General features: G+C 37.3%; 1 protein-coding gene across 1 annotated transcript in view; it reads right to left on the reverse strand.

Moving 5' to 3' along the window:
- clu (clustered mitochondria protein homolog) overlaps window positions 1-19447 on the reverse strand; it is a 292499-nt gene that overhangs the window by 18886 nt on the left and 254166 nt on the right. The window contains exon 30 of the mRNA XM_090370384.1: window positions 7793-7878. Coding sequence (XP_090226510.1) covers window positions 7793-7878 — 86 coding nt within the window. The remainder of the gene's footprint in view (window positions 1-7792; window positions 7879-19447) is intronic.

Consider the following 19447-nt stretch of genomic DNA (forward strand, 5'->3'; position numbering starts at 1 on the left):
TCGACTTCATCCTCACTAACAGAAGATATATCATGAATGATGTTAGCGTCCCGAACAAAGTAAATGTTGGAAGTGATCAACAGAATATTAAGATGCACACTTGATATAGATGTAACAAAAGAAAGGAAAAAAACTGACTTGAGTAAATAATATGGTCTTTGAGATAACAGAAGAGGAGAAAAAGCATTGGAACTTAACAAGTTTGAGCTTCTGCAGACTGCTCAGGACAAAGATATTGATGAGGAATATTACAACTTTCTGAAAGTGATAAAGCCCTATAAAAAGAAATCCAAAGAAATATATAAAAAGAAATCCAAAGAAGAAAAAAATCAGTCAAGAAACACTGGTCACGATGAACCAAAGACAACAAATGAAGAGCAGAATAAACACTGACAAGGAGAAAATTGAGTATACTGAGTTATGCAAAGCCATTAGAAAGAGATTCAGAAAGCACATAAGATTTAACACAAGAAAAGTAGAACAAGCATTAAGGGAAAACAAAGGACTTAAATCAGCAGCCATGAGCAGTAATACAGAAAGACAAATGATACTGAAACTGAAGAATAGCGATGGTGTACTTATTAATAGCAGAGAAGGCATAATTAAAATAGCAGAAGACTACTATAGAGAATTATACAAGGAGCAAGGGAATGATGCCAACAGTGGGGAAGATGGATCGCAAATTAGTAACACATACGACATACCCAATATCCTTCCTAATGAGGTAGAACATGCATTGAAGAAAATGAAGAATCAGAAAGCCCCGGGGAAGATGAAGTTACTGTAGAGTTATTAAAATTGGGAGGAAGAGACATGACACAAAAACTGGCAAGACTCTTCACAAAATGCATTAGAAAAGGTGTGATGCCTAAGGAGTGGAATAGTGCAATCATAGTTTTGCTGCATAAGAAAGGAGATAAATCAGAAATTGGAAAATATAGACCAATTAGCTTTATCTCAACTACAAGTTGTTCACAAGGGTCATTACTAACAGATTAGAAAGCATACTTGATGAGAATCAACTGAAAGAGCATGCTGGCTTTAGGACAGGATTCTCAACTATGGATCACCTTCACATAATATCAGGGCTAATGGAGAAAGCAAATTAACATAAAACACCATTATGCCTGGCATTTGTGGATTATGAAAAGTCATTTGATTCCATACAGCATAAGGCAATGTTTTGGGCACTGGAAAGACAAGGCATAGATACCCCATATATTATGATTTTGAAGAAAATATATGAGAATGCTACTTCCTTTATTAGACTAGACAAAGACAGTAGCAAATTTAAAATTGACAAAGGAGTTCGACAAGGAGACCCAATATCTCTGATGTTGTGTAACTGATGCCCTTGAGGAAGCTTTCAGAAGATTAGACTGGTCACAGAAAGGAGTCAATGTGAATGGAGAGTACCTAAACCATTTATGATTTGCAGATGACATCGTGGTCATAAGCAATGATCCCAAAGAATTAAAGGAAAATCATAATCAATTATGTGAAGTTAGTAAAGATTTTGGACTAAAGATGAATATGGCTAAAACAAAAGTAATGATGAAAAAGTATGCCACAGAAATGGATATAATAATTTAAGGAGCAGTAATTGAACAGGTGGAGTCATACTTATCTGGGACAAGTCATTAGTTGTATTAATGATACATGGCTGGCAGTGAAGAGAAGAATAAATTTTGTATGGATAGCATTCAGGAAATACAGTCACATACTGAGGAGCAACATCCCAATGTCTGAAATGCAAAACAATGAACCAATGTATACTCCCCACCATGACTTATGGAAGTGAAACTTGGGCACTCACCAAAAGAATAGAAGAGAAGCTGAGAACTACACAGTGAAGAATGAAACAAATTATATTGGGAATCAAACTGTTAGATAACAAGAAAAAACACATGGACTAGGCAGCAAACTCAAGTAAAGGACATTCTTATCAAAACTAAAGAACTAAAATGGTCTTTGGCAGGACACATAGCTCGAAGACATGACAGATGGACTAAGAAAATAACAGAATGGTACCCAAGAGGAGCTAGAAGAAACCTGGTTTATTGAATGAGGGGATGTTTTGCAGCAACATGTTCGAGAGGCAACCAGAGGGAGTAATACTCTTGATCTGATTATTGGCGGTGATTATTCATGCATTAAGAATTTGCAGATAAAGGAACCACTGGGTGACAATGATCACAATATACTGATGTGGGAATTACTTAAAGATGTTACTACCACCAAGGCTAAAGGGAAGGGTTGTTGCTTTCATAAAGGTGACTACAGGGATCTCAGACAGTTTTTAAATTCTGTACAGTGGGATCAACTGATGATGCTACCAATGTTGAATTCTAAATGGGAAACGTTCAGGGACTTAATTTTGGAGGCTACTAGGCTTTTCATTCCAACTAAGAAATACTGTTCATGGGTTTAGGCCTTAATGGATGTCAGATGAACTAATGAGGCTCGTGGCAGAGAAGAAAAATGTATGGGATGCATATAAATTATCAGGAGACACAGAAGCCTATGGCAGATATAAACTAGTCTGTAATCAAGTCACAAAGGAGGTTAGGCAGGCAAAGGCAGAGTATAAGAAATCTTTGGTAAAGGATGCAAAGAAAAACAGCAAAGAGTTCTTTATTTATGTAAACTCTAGAAGGAAAGGGATGAATCAGATTGGACCACTTAACATAGATGGGTTGACTATTGATGATCATGCTCAGGTAGCTCATAAACTGAATGAGTATTTTTTATCAACATTCACACATGAGGAGTTATTCAATGAGGGGAGTGCCAGAAATGAATCAAACTAACAGGGAGCTAAGTGATTTTGTAATAACTGAGAGCCATATGTAGAGAAATTGTTGAAGTTAAACATAAAAAAAGGCACCTGAAGTGGATGGGATTTATCCAGTTATATTAACGCAGACAGCAAAGGAAGTAAGCAAACCATTAGCCATAATTATGAGAGCTTCTTTGGACTCAGAGAAGGTCCCCACGGACTGGAGCTGTGCAAGTGCATCACCAATTCACAGAGGGGGTTCAAAATGTGACACAGATAACTAGAGACCTGTTAGTTTAACTTGTGTTCTGGGTAAAATAATGGAATCACTGGTTAAAAGCAGCATTGCAGGATCATCTAGACAAGTATGCAGTAATAGTTAAGACACAGCATGGGTTTGTTAAAGGGAGGTCTTGTCTGATTAATTTGATTGGATAATATGATGTGGTCACATAGGAACTGAATGCCAAAAATAATTTGGATATCATATACTTGGATTTCAGGAAAGCTTTTGATACTGTTGCACATGGAAGACTGCTGTACAAATTGGAGAGGTATGGCATCAAGGGTAAATTGCTACAATGGATAAACGGATGGTTGAGTGGGAGATGACAGAGTGGTAATCAATGGACACTGCTCTTCATGGATTAATGTTATTAGTGGAGTTCGCCAGGGTTCAGTGTTGGGCCCATTGTTTTGTATATTTATCAATGATATTGATGAAGGTATATCAGGTTTAATGTCCAAGTTTGCAGATGATACAAAGGTTGGCAGGGTTGTTAACGATAGCAAAGACTCCAACTGGATCTAGACAATTTGGGAAGATGGGTTGAAAAGTGGCAACTGAAGTTTAACATTGACAAATGCAAAGTACTGCATATGGGTAGCAATAACCAAAGAGAAATGTACCAACTGTGTGGTACTACACTCAGGGAAGTGGAAAGTGAAAAAGACCTGGGAGTAATTGTGCAATCAAATATGAAGTTTGCTGAGCAGTGCAGAGGGGCTGCCAGGGCAGGTCATGGAGTCTTGTCAATGATATATAGGAATTTTGCTAGCAGGGACAGGGACGTGATTATCCCATTATATATGGCAATGGTCAGGCCACACCTAGAGTACTGTGTACAGGTCTGGAGGCCTCATTTTAGGAAGCATGTAGAGTTCCTAGAACGAGTACAAAGGGCAACAAGATTGAGGAGGGAAATAAAGGGGTGTTCATACCAAGAAAGGCTTAAGTTCTGCAAATTTCAGCACCTGGAGAGTAGGCACCTGCGAGGTGATCTGATTGAAGTGTATAAAGCCTTGAATGGGTTGAGCAGGCTGAATGCTGATGGGATTCTTCCTCTTGCTCAGATTAAGAACCTGAGGTGGCACAGATCCAAACTGAGGAAAGACAGTTGTAGAATAGATGTGCAGAAATTTGCCTTTTGCCAGCGGGTAGTTGATGGGTAGAACAGACTTGGATCTTTTATTGTGGAAGTTGATAGCCTAAATAAATTTTAGGCTATCAACTTCCACAATAAATGTTTCAAATGCCTGTTCAGCTGAGCTGGACAGGCATTTGGAACGAATGGAGGGGTGAAATGCGAGGTTTTTTTTTGGCTGATGCTGAATAAGCTTGCTTTCTTGCATTGTATGCCTCTGCTAATCTCCCCCAGAGCCCAGACTTAGCATCTTCAGACTTCCATTTGTTCGGCCTTCTGAAAAAAAAACACCTTTCAGGAAAGCATTTCACCATGGATGAGGAAGTTCATCAGGCGGTGTGATGTTGGTTACTGCGTGTGGGCACAGGCTTCTTCAGTACTGGTATTGATAATCTGATCCATCGTTGGGACAAGTGCATCAATAAAACTGGAGAGTTTGTGAGGAAGTAGTGCATGTCACTTATTTCTTGGTGTGTAACTTCAACTTCATATTATTAAACATCGAGAGAAAAAAAAAAGTGCTACCCAACTTTTCAGAAACCACTTGTACCTTCGCCATAAGGTGATGGGGAAGGGGGGAAAATTAAAGAGGACATTTAATTCAAAATCCTCTATGACAAGGTTTAGCACTTTCTCTGCTGGTTGATGCATTTGTGGTGTTAAGGGGTTTTTAATCCAGATGGATGAAGAACCATTTCCAATTTGGTGGGGGGGGGACAGATTTTTTGTCAAGCAACCTTCGCCAGTAGCTGACTAATTCAGACGTAGTGAGAAGAAAATCCAAAAATCTCTGTCCACCCCAATACAGATTTATTCAGAACTGCAATTTCTGAATTTGGTTCAACAAGGTTGTAGGTCAAGCTAGCAGTAAACATTTTAACATCAGTTTTTTGAAAGCCTGCATATAAATTATAATTCATTTCACACAGCTGTTCAACAACTTAGAATTGTTGAAGCACTACTAAACAGAGTGCAGCCACATTGCTTCATCAGAGTAGATAGACTAAAAGAGATTGAGATGGCTAAATTAGATACCAGCAAATGCAATTATCAACAATTCTCACAAGAAAAACCCTTGTAAATAGGAATAAAAGTTAGAAATTTATGTATTTAAGTTATAGAACTTAAAATGTACTCCACACAGTTTGGACAAATAACTGAGTTTACTGAAGCAAAAGAAGTTTTAACTTTACATTCCAATAACAATTTGTATTTCCTAATTTCAGATGCACAGATTCATGTGAAACAAGCTCTCTGTACAGATCATTTTCAAGTGTAAAGAAGTATTTGTCACTACTAATACTAAGTAAAAAAAAAAAAGTAGTATTTTTGAGCTACTGGGATATAAAGAACGAAGTCAAAAAATCTTTTTTTCACTTCAGTAAATTCAATTATTTGCACAAACTGTGTGGAGCAGTGTTTCAGTTTTAAAACTGAACATTTACTAGTTTCCACATGTCCTTCTCTGAAGAAATTAAGTAAGTTTCCACATGTTCTTCTCTGAAGAAATTAAGTAAGTAAAGAAATCTATCTGTTTTTTAGTCATATATGCAAGGAACCCTTAACTGCTGACAACTTGCCAACACCGAATCTGTGCTGACAAATTATGGACAGAAGCAACTTACGAAGACATTCCACTAAGTGTACCATGCCAATTGTGTATTCTAAAATTTTGATTTGGGATATAAAGTTTTAAAAAAATCTGTAAGCAGATAACATTTAGTTTGTTTTAGTCATTTGCATGTTCACCATTAGTTTTTCATCAACAAAATCTGTTCAGGCCTGTAGCATCAAATCTAACAGACACAGTAACAGCCATACAGAGAATGAATGACTGACTGACAAGCACTACAAGACCAATGAATGCATGCCCAAGGCAATGCCTTCATTGCCTTAGGCATGAAAATTAATCTAAAATGGGATGAAAAAATTTGAATGTCAGAATGGAAGCACGAAAAGCAAAAAAAGAATGCAACTAAAAGGCAAAAAATTTTTATTTAAGCTTAGCCAAATTAACATATGAAACATGCAAAATTTTTTAAGTAGATTAAAAACTGTTATGACACAGGTTAGAATGATATGTGAAATAAAGGCATACAATTCTGTGAATTCAGTGAACACATTTAATGTAATGCAGTTAGCTTCATTTTTTTAAAAATGAATAATATTAGCTAAACTATAGTGCATTAAGTGCTCTCACTGCCAAACTCTTATAGGACTGTTTATTTTTATTTCACATAAATGCAAATCTGAGTGATTTTTAAGTGGTATTTTTGATTAGATTTAAGTATGTATAAAAAAGAAATTAAGATTGAAAACGGCTTGCTTCCCAAATACTCATATCTATATATATATATTTTTTTTTTGAAGACTAAATGCACAAGGCATAATGTTATGGGTGAAATTAACTATATAATATCGGTGTAAATACACCATAGTTTACTCATAAATTTAATACACAAGTAGCGTAACAGTATCGTTTGATTTTATTTCATATTGTGGCTACCTTCGCAACGAGATACTAGGTATTGCACTACTTTGAATAAATAATACTCCTCTAGTGGAGCAGACTACTGTTATTTCTTCTCGGTGGGCACCACCACCCAGATGCATTTCGAAGCTTGTTGGCTCACTTATTGGTGGGCAGGCAGGTACATGTCTGTACATATAATGCAGACATGCCATCACGGTTGCCATCACGGTTGCAAAGTTAATTCCACAATATGAGGGATGCCAAATGGTGAAGATAATGATAATATCTTCAAGACTAAATGCACAAGGCACAATGTGTTATGGGTGAAATTAACTGTATAATAGTGGTATAAATACACCATAGTTTCCCATAAATTTAACTACATAAGTAGTGTAACGGCACCATTTGATTTTCTCATCATCTCATTTAGTCTTCAAAATATTATTATTATGTTGACTATTTAGCGCATCTTATATTGTGGAATTAACTTTGCAACCGTGATGGCATGTCTGCATTATCAGGGTACCTGTCTGCACACTGATGAGTGAGCCAACAAGCTCCAAAACACATCTGGGTGGTTGGTGCCTACTGAGAATATATAAGAGAAGTCTCCTCTACTAGAGAAGTAGTATTTATTCAAAGTAGTGCAATCTGGTATTGCACTACTTCGAATTTGCACTACTTCGTTGTGAAGTTAGCCACAATGAGATAAACTCAAACTATACCATTACACTACTTATTTAAATTTATGGGTAAACTATGGTGTATTTACACCGATATTATATATAATATTTATACATGTCATTCTTAACAATGACATTGAGCCATTCCTTAAGAATACTTAGTAAGTTACTTACTAAATTGTAAGTAATAATTTATTGCTGCAAGACTTGTTCTTCAAATCTAAAAATGAACCTTTCTTGGTAAAAAATATAAACTGCATAGAGCCACCATTTGGGAAAAAAAAAAAAAATCAAAGAACATTACAGAAATTCCAGAATTAAGTTTTAATACAAATCTTAAATATATTAAATTTTATTATTTGTGCCATATTAATTATTGTTCATTTTAAAAATTAAACATGTACTAAGTAACTGATGAATAAAAGAGACCTACTTTATGTTGAGCTTAAGAGAATTCTCAAGGAACCTTAATGATAAGTCATATTCGCCAACAGCATGAAGAATAAGTCCAACATTGCTCTAGAATATATGATAAAATTCATCACAGATTACTCACAAAGGAACAGTTTAAATATTTATTCTGAAAGTATGCCTTTAAAAATTAAACTATATAATATACCACTATGTAATTTTTAAATTAAATTTCTTTGCTCACTTTAAACGAAATTTCTTTATGCTTTCAATTTAATCACAGGCTACTATGGAGTTTTGCAAGCAGCAGCAGACCCTATACACTAAACTGAAATCATTCTGCTTCCATCTTCATTTCACCATGTTTTTTTCATTTCTTTCATTTTCCATTCTCTTCTCTTTTTGAAGATTGTGTAAAAGCAGGCCTGGATTTCAATCTTAAATAACTTTCACCCCTACATATAATCCTCAATAACATCTGCTCAGAGTTCATCTATTATCTTCTGCTTTTCCTAGAACTTGTTCTGGTCTATATATTCTCTTTTACTGTAAATGAGGCATATAATGCAAGAGAGCAAGCTTATGCAGCATCAGCCAAAAAACAAAAAAAAAAAAAAACACGCTCCCATTTCACCCGAGTACCTGTCCAGCTCAGCCTTAAATTTATTTAGGCTATCAAAGGATGAAAGTCTGTTCCACCAACCAACCACCCGCTGGCTAAAGGCAAACTTCCGTACATCTATCCTACATCTGTCTTTCCTCAATTTGAATTTATGCCCTCTCAAATAATTATTCTGAGCACGAGGAAAAATCCCATCCGCATTGAGCATGCTCAAACCATTCAAGGCTTTATACACCTCAATCAGATCACCTCGAAGGTGCCTAGTCTCCAGACACTGTAATATGCAAAACTGAAGTCTTTCTTCGTAAGAGCAACCCTTTGTTCCATTCACTAATCTTGTTGCCCTTCTCTGTACTCGTTCAAACAGCTCTACTTCCTTCTTAAAATGAGGCCTGACCATTGCCTTATATAAGGGGATAATCATTTCTTATTACTGCTAGAAAAATTCCTGTATATCATTGACAAGACACTATGAGCTACTCTTGCAGACCATCTGCACTGCTCAGAAGACTTCATATCTGCCCACAAATACCCCCAGGTCCTTTTTGTTCTCTTCCACTGTCAGTGTAGTACTTTACATTTGTAAATGTTAAACTTCATTTGCCACCTCTCAGCCCATCTGCTCAACCTTTCCAGATCCTGTTGCAGCATCATAGCGTCAGTAGTGTCCTCAACAACCCTCCCAACCTTTGTATCATCTGCAAACTTCGACACTAAGCGTGATATACCTTCATCAATATCACTGATAAATATACAAAACAACAGAGGACACAACACCGAACCCTGTGGGACTCCACTAATAACGTTAGTCCACGAAGAGCAGCACCCATTAATTACCACCCTCTGTCTTCTCCCACTCAACCATCCTTTTATCCATTGCAGCAACTTACCCTTAATAACATTCTGCTCCAATTTGTACAATAGTCTTCCATGCACAACAGTGTCAAAAGTTTTCCTGAAATCCAAATATATGATATCAAAATTATTTTTTGCATCCAGTTCCTTTGTAACCACATCATAATATCCTATCAAATTTGTCAGACAAGACTTTCCCTTAACAAACCCATGCTGTGTCTGAATTATTGCTGCAGTCTTGTCTAGATGATCCTGCAATGCATCTTTAACCAGTGACTCCATTATTTTACCCGGAACAGAAGTTAAACTAACTGGTCTGTAATTACTCGTGTCACCCTTCGATCCCCCTTTGTGAATTGGGGATACATTTGCACATCTCCAGTCTGTGGGGACATCCCCTGAGTCCAAGGATGCTCTCATAATTATGGCTAAGGGTTTGCTTAGTTACTTTGCCACCTCCTTTAATATAACTGGATAGATCCCATCCACCCCAGGTGCCTTTCTTATGTTTAACTTCAACAATTTCTCCTTCACTTTGCTCTCAGTTATTACAAAATCATTAAGCACCCTGCTACAATTTGATAACCTTCTGCCATTTTCAAACCTTAATAACTACTATGTGTGAATGTAGATGCAAAATACTCATTCAGTTTGTTTGCTATCTGAGCAGGATCATACAACAATTGAACCATCGATATCAAGTAGACCAATCAGATTCATCCCCTTCATTTTAGTGTTTATATAAGTAAAGAAATCCTTGCTGTTTTTCTTAGCATCTTTTGCCAAAGATTTCTCGTAATCTGCCTTCGCCTGCCTAACCTCCTTTGTGACCTGATTACAGACTAGCTTATATCTGCCATAGGCTTCTGAGTCGCTTGATAATTTATATGCATCCCATGCATTTTTCTTCTCTGTCACAAGTCTCATTAGTTCATTTGATAACTATTTAGGTCTAAACCTTGAACAATATTTCTTAATAGGTATGAAACTTTTAGTAGCATCCACGATTAATTCCTTGAATGCTTCCCACTTAGAATTTACCGTTGGTAACATCGTCAATTTATCCCAGTGTACAGAATTTAAAAACTGTCTGAGACCACTGTACTCACCTTTACGGAAGCAAAAACCCTTTCCTTTACCCCTGATGGTAATTATATCTTTAAGTAAATCCCACATCAGTACACTGTGATCACTGCCACCTAGTGGTTCCTTTATCTGCAAATTCTTAATACAGGAATGATCACTGCTGATAACCAGATCAAGAGTATTACCCTCTCTGGTTGCCTCATGAACATGCTGCTGCAGAAAACAATCATCCAATAAATCCACAAAAGTCATACTAGTTTGGGAGTGACCAACCCACAAGTTCCAGTCAATATCTGGGAAGTTAAAATCCCCCATTATAAGACATTCTGATTTACTAGCCCACTATTTCTCTGTACAATTGTTCATTGTACTCATTCGAGTCATTAGGCCTATAACACACTCCTACTCGTATTTTTGCTTTTGCAGTGGTTATGTCACACCAACCTGGCTCAACAGTGCACTGTTCATCTATATCAACTGGATGCACTTTTGATTTTGTTTTTCTTAATTAACAGCATAACACCTCCTCCCTTCCTATCCTGTCTATCCTTTCTATACACATTGTATTCCCCAAATTCCAGTTCTGCATTCCTTATATCTGTGTGACACCATGTCTCTGCTATCCCAACAATATCCATCTTTGATGTCTTGACCAACACTTGAAATTCTTCAGATTTATTCACTGTACTTCTAGCAGGTGATTTGCAATTACCTGCTTGCCTAATTAGTTCTTCAAATAGACTGTGGGGTTGTGAAAATTATGACTCATGATAACTGCAATAAATACACCAATTCATATATATGACAGACTATTTAAATAGAATTAAACACAGAATAAAACTGTATTCAATGTAAAAATAAAATACACTAACCATGGAGCTAAAAACAAAGTAATATATAAATAAAATTAAAAATATGACTAATAACAGAGTTTAAAAGCAATAAAAAACAACACTGAATTTTAAAGGCAACTGCCTCCTTTGTCAACAATGGAACTTTACTGTCATGGATCATCCTTAAATAATATCATTAGGATCACGGCTCTTGGCATATGACACTGGGAAAGCACGGGAACTATCCTCCACACGTCCATGGAGATCGGAAATGGTCCGGGAATGCACCAGGCAGAACTGTTCATTCCATATAAGGGTCACAGTCTTAAAGAGGGGCGGGGGGATGAATACAGATTCTTCGATCTCTATTAATGGTGTTATGTTCTGAAGAACAAATTCGTAACCTCTCAAGCCATTTCTGGTAACAATACCTATGCAAATGATTGACAATAATTGCATTGTTTGGAGAAATTTGATGATCTTCACAGAAGTGCTCAGCCACAGCAGATATTCCATAATCAGCAGATTATTGCTTTTATATACTCCCCATACAATCTTTGAACCTACATGCTGACTCCCCTATGTAACAGTCCTCAAATCCAGACATTTGATCTTGTATACAGTTCCACTTGTACCCTTATTCCGTATGTACAGGGTCTTTTATCCTTGACACAATTGTGTGCAGCCTCCTCCCCAGCAGCTGCACACAGCATGTTTAAGTCTGTAAATATCCTCGAGACCTGTTCTGTTAAGCTCAGATAGTAAGGAACATACACAGTAGCATGTGAATGCATCTCTCTGACTTTCTCCTTCTCAAATATACTTGTTTATTTCCAGGGGTAGCCACATTTCTGGAGATCTGCTGTGACACGTCTAATCTCCTCCATTCTATCGTCAGAGGTGCTGCAGTGGGACTAAGCCCTATCTAATATGGGCCCTAATTATACTATTTTTAGGAGTGTTGGCTTGAGCTGTACTGTAATGCGGATATTGTCCCTACAAACTGACACATCGAGGAAAGGGAGAGCACCCTCCACTTCCAAGGTAAATTGGATGAACAGAGGAAACCCACAATGGTGAACATATAAACAGTGTTTTCGTGCACTGTATGAAAAGGGGACAGAAGAGATCCATTAAAAATCTTAGACTCCAGCTCTTCCATGCTAAATTAGCAACAATAGCACTTATTGGAGAGCCTACAGCTGTGCCACGAAGCTGCTTATACATAATACATTGGTATAACATAGTAGTAGTAGTGAGGGGGAAGAGAGAGGGAAGGCATAATTCAACATCCCTGCTGCAAATTTCCTCCACAGTCAAGAAAAGTCCTTTTCCTTCCTTAACATGGCATCCCTCTCCAATGCCACACACACTGTGCTCAGTGGGGATGTGCATAAACAGAAACACCATATCAAAGGACACCACCATCTCACAGTCTCTTCAATTATCTGAGCATGTACAAAATTAACTCTCTCCTGTCCTTAATAGTAGAGCCAAATCATCCTACAACAGTTTGGCCAGGAATCTGGAAGTGCATGCATAGGGCAGCACACAAATGACAATTGCCTAAGTGGAATCCCTATCTTATGAACTTTCAAGTGGCCATAAAATCTAGGCAACTGGCAACCCGTGACATGCAACGTCCACTATGTGTCCTTGAAATCTCACCAGCATTCATCAAATCCTGATGGACAAGAACATTGTTATTCTACTTTCAGACAAAGGGAGGCTAACAGCGATCCTCGATAGAGGAGATTAACAGTTCCAAGGCTTTGTGATGGAAATTATTTGGTAACTTATAAGGTGACCAGCAGAAATCTCTTGGTGGGATTAGAATATCATTTCAATAAAATTCTGTAGGATTGGCTGAATGTTGGAAAGATTCATTAAAAAAAAAAAAAAAAAAAAAAAAAAAAAAAAGTTACGTCTGATTCTGAATGGAGTTATTATGGCTGTTTGAATTTTAAAAATGGCTATGAAGTTTAATGGTTTTCAATAATAATAATAAAAATGCAAAGCAAACATGTGCATAGTATGAATAAACATTTAACTGAAATAATAAGAATAAGCATGTACCTGCTTATTCTTATTATTTCATTTTTGAAAGTTCTATAGCTATTTTTTTTTTTTTTTTTTTTTTTTTACATGAAAAGGGTCATAGCTTCACCCATTCAGAAATGGAGATGTTTATATAAACTTCTTTCATTGTTTTGAGGGCCTGAAAATATGGCCTACATGTTATGAAACTCTTTATAATGCTCAGAAAGTCATGATTGAAGGCCAATTCTAGCATACAACTATGCATTATACAAAGTATATGCTACACTCAAAAGGTATCTGCTCAGAGATAGTGTCAGCAAAGGCAGTAGAATTTCTGACAAAAATTCACTCAAAGCCATCTATGTAGACTGGCAAAAAAGTCAGTGTTCAGCTCTCCTCTCAGTTCTTAAGGGAGGAGGTTGTTTGTTGGGACCTGAAAATTTCAAGACACGAGTTGCTTTGGTGTAAAAGCTTGTCTACTGTAATGTGCAGACTTCTGAGTATCTCTTGGATACAAATATTGAATGGGTGGCTGTGAGTCTAATCAGTATTATATAAATTCTCCCATTGTGGTACAAAAATCTATGTCCAATAGTGTCTGAGAGGGATTTCAGTTCGAAGGCATATTCTAGGGTCAGATGATTTGAGCAAAGTGACAAAGATGGTTCACTGTCCTTTACATAAAAGATCCTGACAATATACATTCAAAATGCTTCAGCAGCAGTATGAACTGCTTGATGGTAGATTTGACTGAGACAGCAGATTATGCCTTTTTCTGACAGATGTGTAACTGGGGCACCCAAAAAAATCTAACTTAGATTATGCAAGCACATATTACAGAGGAATTAAGGTGTAATGGTTTGGAGTAGGTCCTGAAATTTCTTCTGTTCTGAGCCTCTTTGCCAAAGTGGTAGTCAAATCTCTCTGAATTTTTTTTTTTTTATGAGAACCCCAAACACGAAAGGTATCAAAACCTATAGTACTTAGTACCGTGCATGGGTTGAAGGAGAAGTATGGGGAGAGGGGAGGGGGATGCTGGAAACTTTGCTCTAGAGACTAAACATGGGTGTCACCACTTCAAGCCTCCAATAAGCAGAGTGGTGGTATTTCACCGGTTGATGAAAGTCATCTACCACCTGAATACCCAGCAAGCAATAAATGTGCTCAGAGAAGTTGAGGCCAGAACTACCCAGGCCTTGTACACAAACATGGATCCTGTCTCTTGGATTAAGGATAAGGGCATGGGCATCAGCACATGCCCTATCCTTTGAGTCAGACCTCCAAGGTGAGCCTGCTAGCTGAATGGTTCTGGACTCAATTTCCAGCCATGTTGAAGCAGAAGCTAAAAGTGTTTTATTTCATTTCATTTTATTATTTTTTGGACCTTAAATCTTCACCAGAATCTTCCTTTCTTTTGGGTTGCGGTACATGGAAAACAGCAGATTCCTATGGTTTTAGCTGGAACTGAAGATGTAGGTACTGGATCCCAGCAATGCTAATTTGGTGGGCTAGCAGCATTACTGGCAGTAATGGTTGACTGTTTTTCCCTCACTGGAAGATATCTGTTGTGCACAAATGTTTGTGGTGCACAATATCATTTTAGAAGCACATGCCATTCAGTCTTCTTCAGCTCAGGAGATGTTTGTTGGCTTTACCATTGTGTCAGGACTGTACTAGAACCAAAACTTGCCATCGGTGATAACACTGTTCCAAAAGTTCACTTATTTTCCAATTCATTCCAGAATATTAGAGCAGGTTGATGTCCATTTTTTGGCCATTCATCAAGAACTTGGGACGGCATCTTCTTTTAACCTTCCTTATGGCCAAACATTTGATCAAAATCTTGTGAACTGATCAACCACAATTTTGTTGGCTTCTATTGTAATTGTTAAACAGCACCAAATTTCAAACTCTTTCAATGTTTTGATCAGTTTTTGTGATTTTGGGCTCAGCAGCATCATCATGCATGACTTCTTGACCATTCGAAAATCTTTTATGCCACTCAAATCAAATGTGCAAGCAAAAGATGTTTCTGGATCTGGCTAAATATTTAATGTATTACTCTAAATCTTTATCACACATTTTCCACCAAGGGTAATAAAAACATGTCTTACACAAACAGGCATGACACAAATACTATTCACCAAATTCAAACATGCAAGCAGTTGTTATAACCTGAAAAGACCATGTGAAACAACTGTCGAATACATTTGGTTGATGAGCACATTATGTAAGCTATATACATTTAGTCCATTTTTTTTTGACACACATCAAGTACTCCATAATGTTAATGAATATTAGGAAAAATAATAAAAGCAGTTGACATTTAACACCAGAAAATGCAAAGGCTTGTATCTGGGTCACCTACTCCTTGAGTAACATAACAAACTCAATATTATACAAAACGAAAACTTGGGGGTGAAATATACTAACTGATATGAAGTTTTATGAACAGCACAGAGAGGCTGCCAGGACAGCACAAGGAGTTTTATCAATGATATACAGCAGGGGTGGCCAACAAGTCGATCGATCACGACGAATTTTAAATATATACAAAAAATAGATTAGTCAAAATCTAAATGTTATTATTATGTGCCCCATTGCATACGCTTATTACATATCCGTTGAACCACATTACCACTCTTGTTGCCACTTGTCTAGTGAAAATTCACGCAGTTACTTTGAGGAGAGCATAGCGTATGTGTCCAATTCTTATTTAGCTTACTTAATATTAATAACTGGGTAGTGTTTATACGTTAATTTAATACCCTTTGATTTAAAATGAATACTACGAAAAAGAGTAAAACGTATCATTTTCATCAAGAGTGGGAACTAGAATACTTTTTTGTAATGATAAAAGGAAAATGTTATTTAATTTTCAATGCTTCCGTGGCTATACCCAAAAAAGGAAATTTAGAAAGGAACTTCAAAGCACTCCAAGGTAAATACCAATCGGATTTTTCACCTAATAGTGACCATAGAAAAAATAAATTAAAAGAACTTAAATCCAGATTATTCGCACAACAAAATTTCTTCGTGACACCTAATTTACAATTTAAAGCAGTAACTGTAGCATCATTTAAAGTGAGTCAATTCTTGCAAAAAAAAAGTGCAAACCATTTTCTGATGGTAAATTCATCAAAGACATTTTTAGAAATAAAAGATTCTCTTTTTGAAAATTTTAAGAACAAAATTGGAAAAAGTGCCCTTCAAAATCTGCAATTATCTTGAAATACTGTGATGTTTTGCATTGAAAAAAAAAAATGAGTAAAAATGTGAGCGAACAATTGCGTGCTCATATTGCTAATTGTGTGTCCTTTTCTTTACAACTGGATGAATCTACAGACGTCAGTGATATAGCTCATCTCTTGTTATTCTTATTTTTTTCGATGATTCTGCCTCTAGAGAAGAACTGCTGGGTATGGTTTTGTTAAAAGAAAGAACTAGAGGTCTTCATATACTTAACACATTCAAAAATTTTATTGAAAAAATTAAATTACCACTATTTAAGCTCGTATCAATAACAACAGATGGAGCTAAAGCAATGATAGGGCATCTTAAGGGATTCATCGCATTGTGCCAAAAGGATGATGAATTCCTAGATTTTTTGAGTTTCCACTGTATCATCCACCAAAAAGTGTTAGCCAGCAAAAGATTAAATACTAGAAGTATTATGGACATAGCTTTCAAAATCGTGAATTCCATCAGAGGACAATCTCTTAAAAGGAGACTGTTCAAAATGCACCTCTATGAAAATGAACCAGATCTGATATTATACACAGATGTGAGGTGGCTGAGTCGGAGTAAGTTTCTACAGATTTCGAAATTTTCTGAATGAAATTAAAAAATTTGTCGATCAACGGGGAGATTATTATCAGCAGCTGCAAGATACGGTGTGGTTGTGTGATCTGGCTTTTTTTTTGGCAGATTTTACCAGTAAATTAAGTGATCTGAATTTGGAATTACAAGGAAAAAATGTGGGTGACATGATTCATAGTATTTCTGCATATAAATATCAATTTTTGGCAATGGCTAAAGATATCAAAGAAAAAAAATTCGATCATTTGAAAAAATATCCTGTTTTTGAATTTAATAGTGAGAAATATGTTTCTGAAACTGAGAAAGTTGTGGATAATTTTGAAACAATTGAAGACATTGTTCAATATATTTCTTGTCCATTTAAGGTCGACTTAGATATGAAACAAATTGCAGGAAAAAAAAAAAAAAAATTGCTGAGATATTTCACATGGAGAAAATATTACTTGAAAATGAAATTATTACATCACGAAATGACTTTTGGAAATATGTTTTCCGAGAAAAGTACTGTAAAAAAAAATGCAGTGAACTTTTAAATTCCTGTTTTGGTTCCACCAATCTATCTGAATCGGCCTTTTCGTATTTGAAACAAAAAAAAAAAAAAAAAAGACGAAGAAGCGCTCTACTCTTACGGACTTGCATACATAGGGGACATAGTGTTATTGTTATGCAGTTCCCATGGTTCCTCACAAATCCACGTTAAGTACTCTGTTAACGTTGCAAAGCCAGTCAGTGTGGGTTGTGTGAGTAGCGTGTTATTTGTTGTTTGACTGGCCTCTTCATTACTGGGAGGTGCTATCACCAGGAAGGAGCCTACCAGCATCTGTCCACTGGCACGAGGAGCCGGATCAGGGAGTTAAGACATCTGACAGGCTGTCCACACTCCTGCAGGAGTGAGAGTGGGGGAGGGCCAAGGAAAGAGCAGAGAAGAGACAGGAAAGTGGAAGACAGCAGGAGATGACAGAGCATAGGCATCTCCCCCCACACACAGCGAAAAGGAGCAGGAAGAGTGCTAGGTGCAATTGTCGGAGTCCTGGAGAAGGACTGTGGGTAGGGAGAAGAGAATAGATAAAGTTCAAATTAAAGAGTTCAGGATTGTCACAATGGAGAATCACGGAGCGGCGTAAACAGGACTGGCTGCAAGTTTCCTGTGCTGGGTATCAGGTGCTGTCTAGAGGAGGTTATCCAGGAGTAGTGTTAGGGAGTTGAAGGTAATGCCAGCAACGACGAAAGACCTCGTTGGCATAACTGGTCAGTGCATGGAAGGCATTGTTAGATTCCAATAACTTGGTTTCTGGCTTTTGATGTAGTGTGGAGGTCTAAGAGTAGTTGCATTCTTGGGTCTAAGTATACATTGCATGAGTGCATCACATGGTCCCAGTCTTCGGGGTTCACCACAGGAATAGAGGGCATCCTCGACTAGACCGAACTCTAGAAGGCATCTCTTAAAGGACCCATAGCCAGTTAATAGGAAGGAAGCATAAACATTAGGGAAGAACCAAGTGGAACGTTGTTTGTTGATGTAGGTTACCTCAGGAAGGAAAAGTTTAGTAATTGCACCAGTTGTGGAGTTATTCCAGCAGGTTTCTAGCCACACACATTTATGTTCCTGTTTGTATCAGTACAGGCTTAAATAGCAAGGAATTCAGCTTCCTTATTCTTCTTAATAGCATGAGAGTCCGATAAAAGCAATGTGGAGATCAAAGGGGAGGCAGCCTGTTAGTACCTGTAGGGCGGCAGTTGATGTCATTCTACAACATGCGCGGGTAATTTGTAGTAGCACAAGTCGTTGAATTTGACGTTGTGCATGCACTATAATCATTCGGTGGTACCATACTGCAGCTCCATATGTGACAATTGGTATGAATACTGCTGAATATAGAAGGCGTTGAGTTGGTCCTTTAAGACCCCAGTCTTGTGTGTAAAGCATGCTAATATAGTGATGTCATTTTTAATCGTTTCTTTGATAGCTTGATATGGGGGATGAAAGTTCTCCTATCATCCAAAATTACTCCTAGGTACTTCACCGATTGGTAGTTTTTCAGTGGGCGGCTATTAAAACATATGGTAGGAGGTCTGGAGAAGTCCAGTTTGCCTTTAAATAGGGGTTTTGCTCTTCTCAGTGGAGACGGTTTATTTTCCGTGGCCCACATGGATAGAGCGGAGAGAACTGCAACCTGTGTTTCTATGGTGGCGCAGGTGGGCCCTCGATGATGATAACCATGTCATCAGCATAAGAAAGCTGAGTAGTGTGTGGGTGGTCCCTCAGGAGCCAGTCGTCGAGTATCATATTCCATACAGCTGGCCCCAGGGACAGCCTTGGGTTAGATGTCGGGTGATGCAGTGATATTTTGTTTTGATGCTGACCTTGCGATTAGAGAAGTAGCTTTTGAGGCAGTGGTAGAAATTCCAGATATAGTTAGAT

Source organism: Mastigoproctus giganteus, chromosome 3, assembly GCF_048544385.1.
Source record: "Mastigoproctus giganteus isolate SK-2022 chromosome 3, ASM4854438v1, whole genome shotgun sequence".
In the NCBI taxonomy this organism is placed as follows: Eukaryota; Metazoa; Arthropoda; class Arachnida; order Uropygi; family Thelyphonidae; genus Mastigoproctus; species Mastigoproctus giganteus.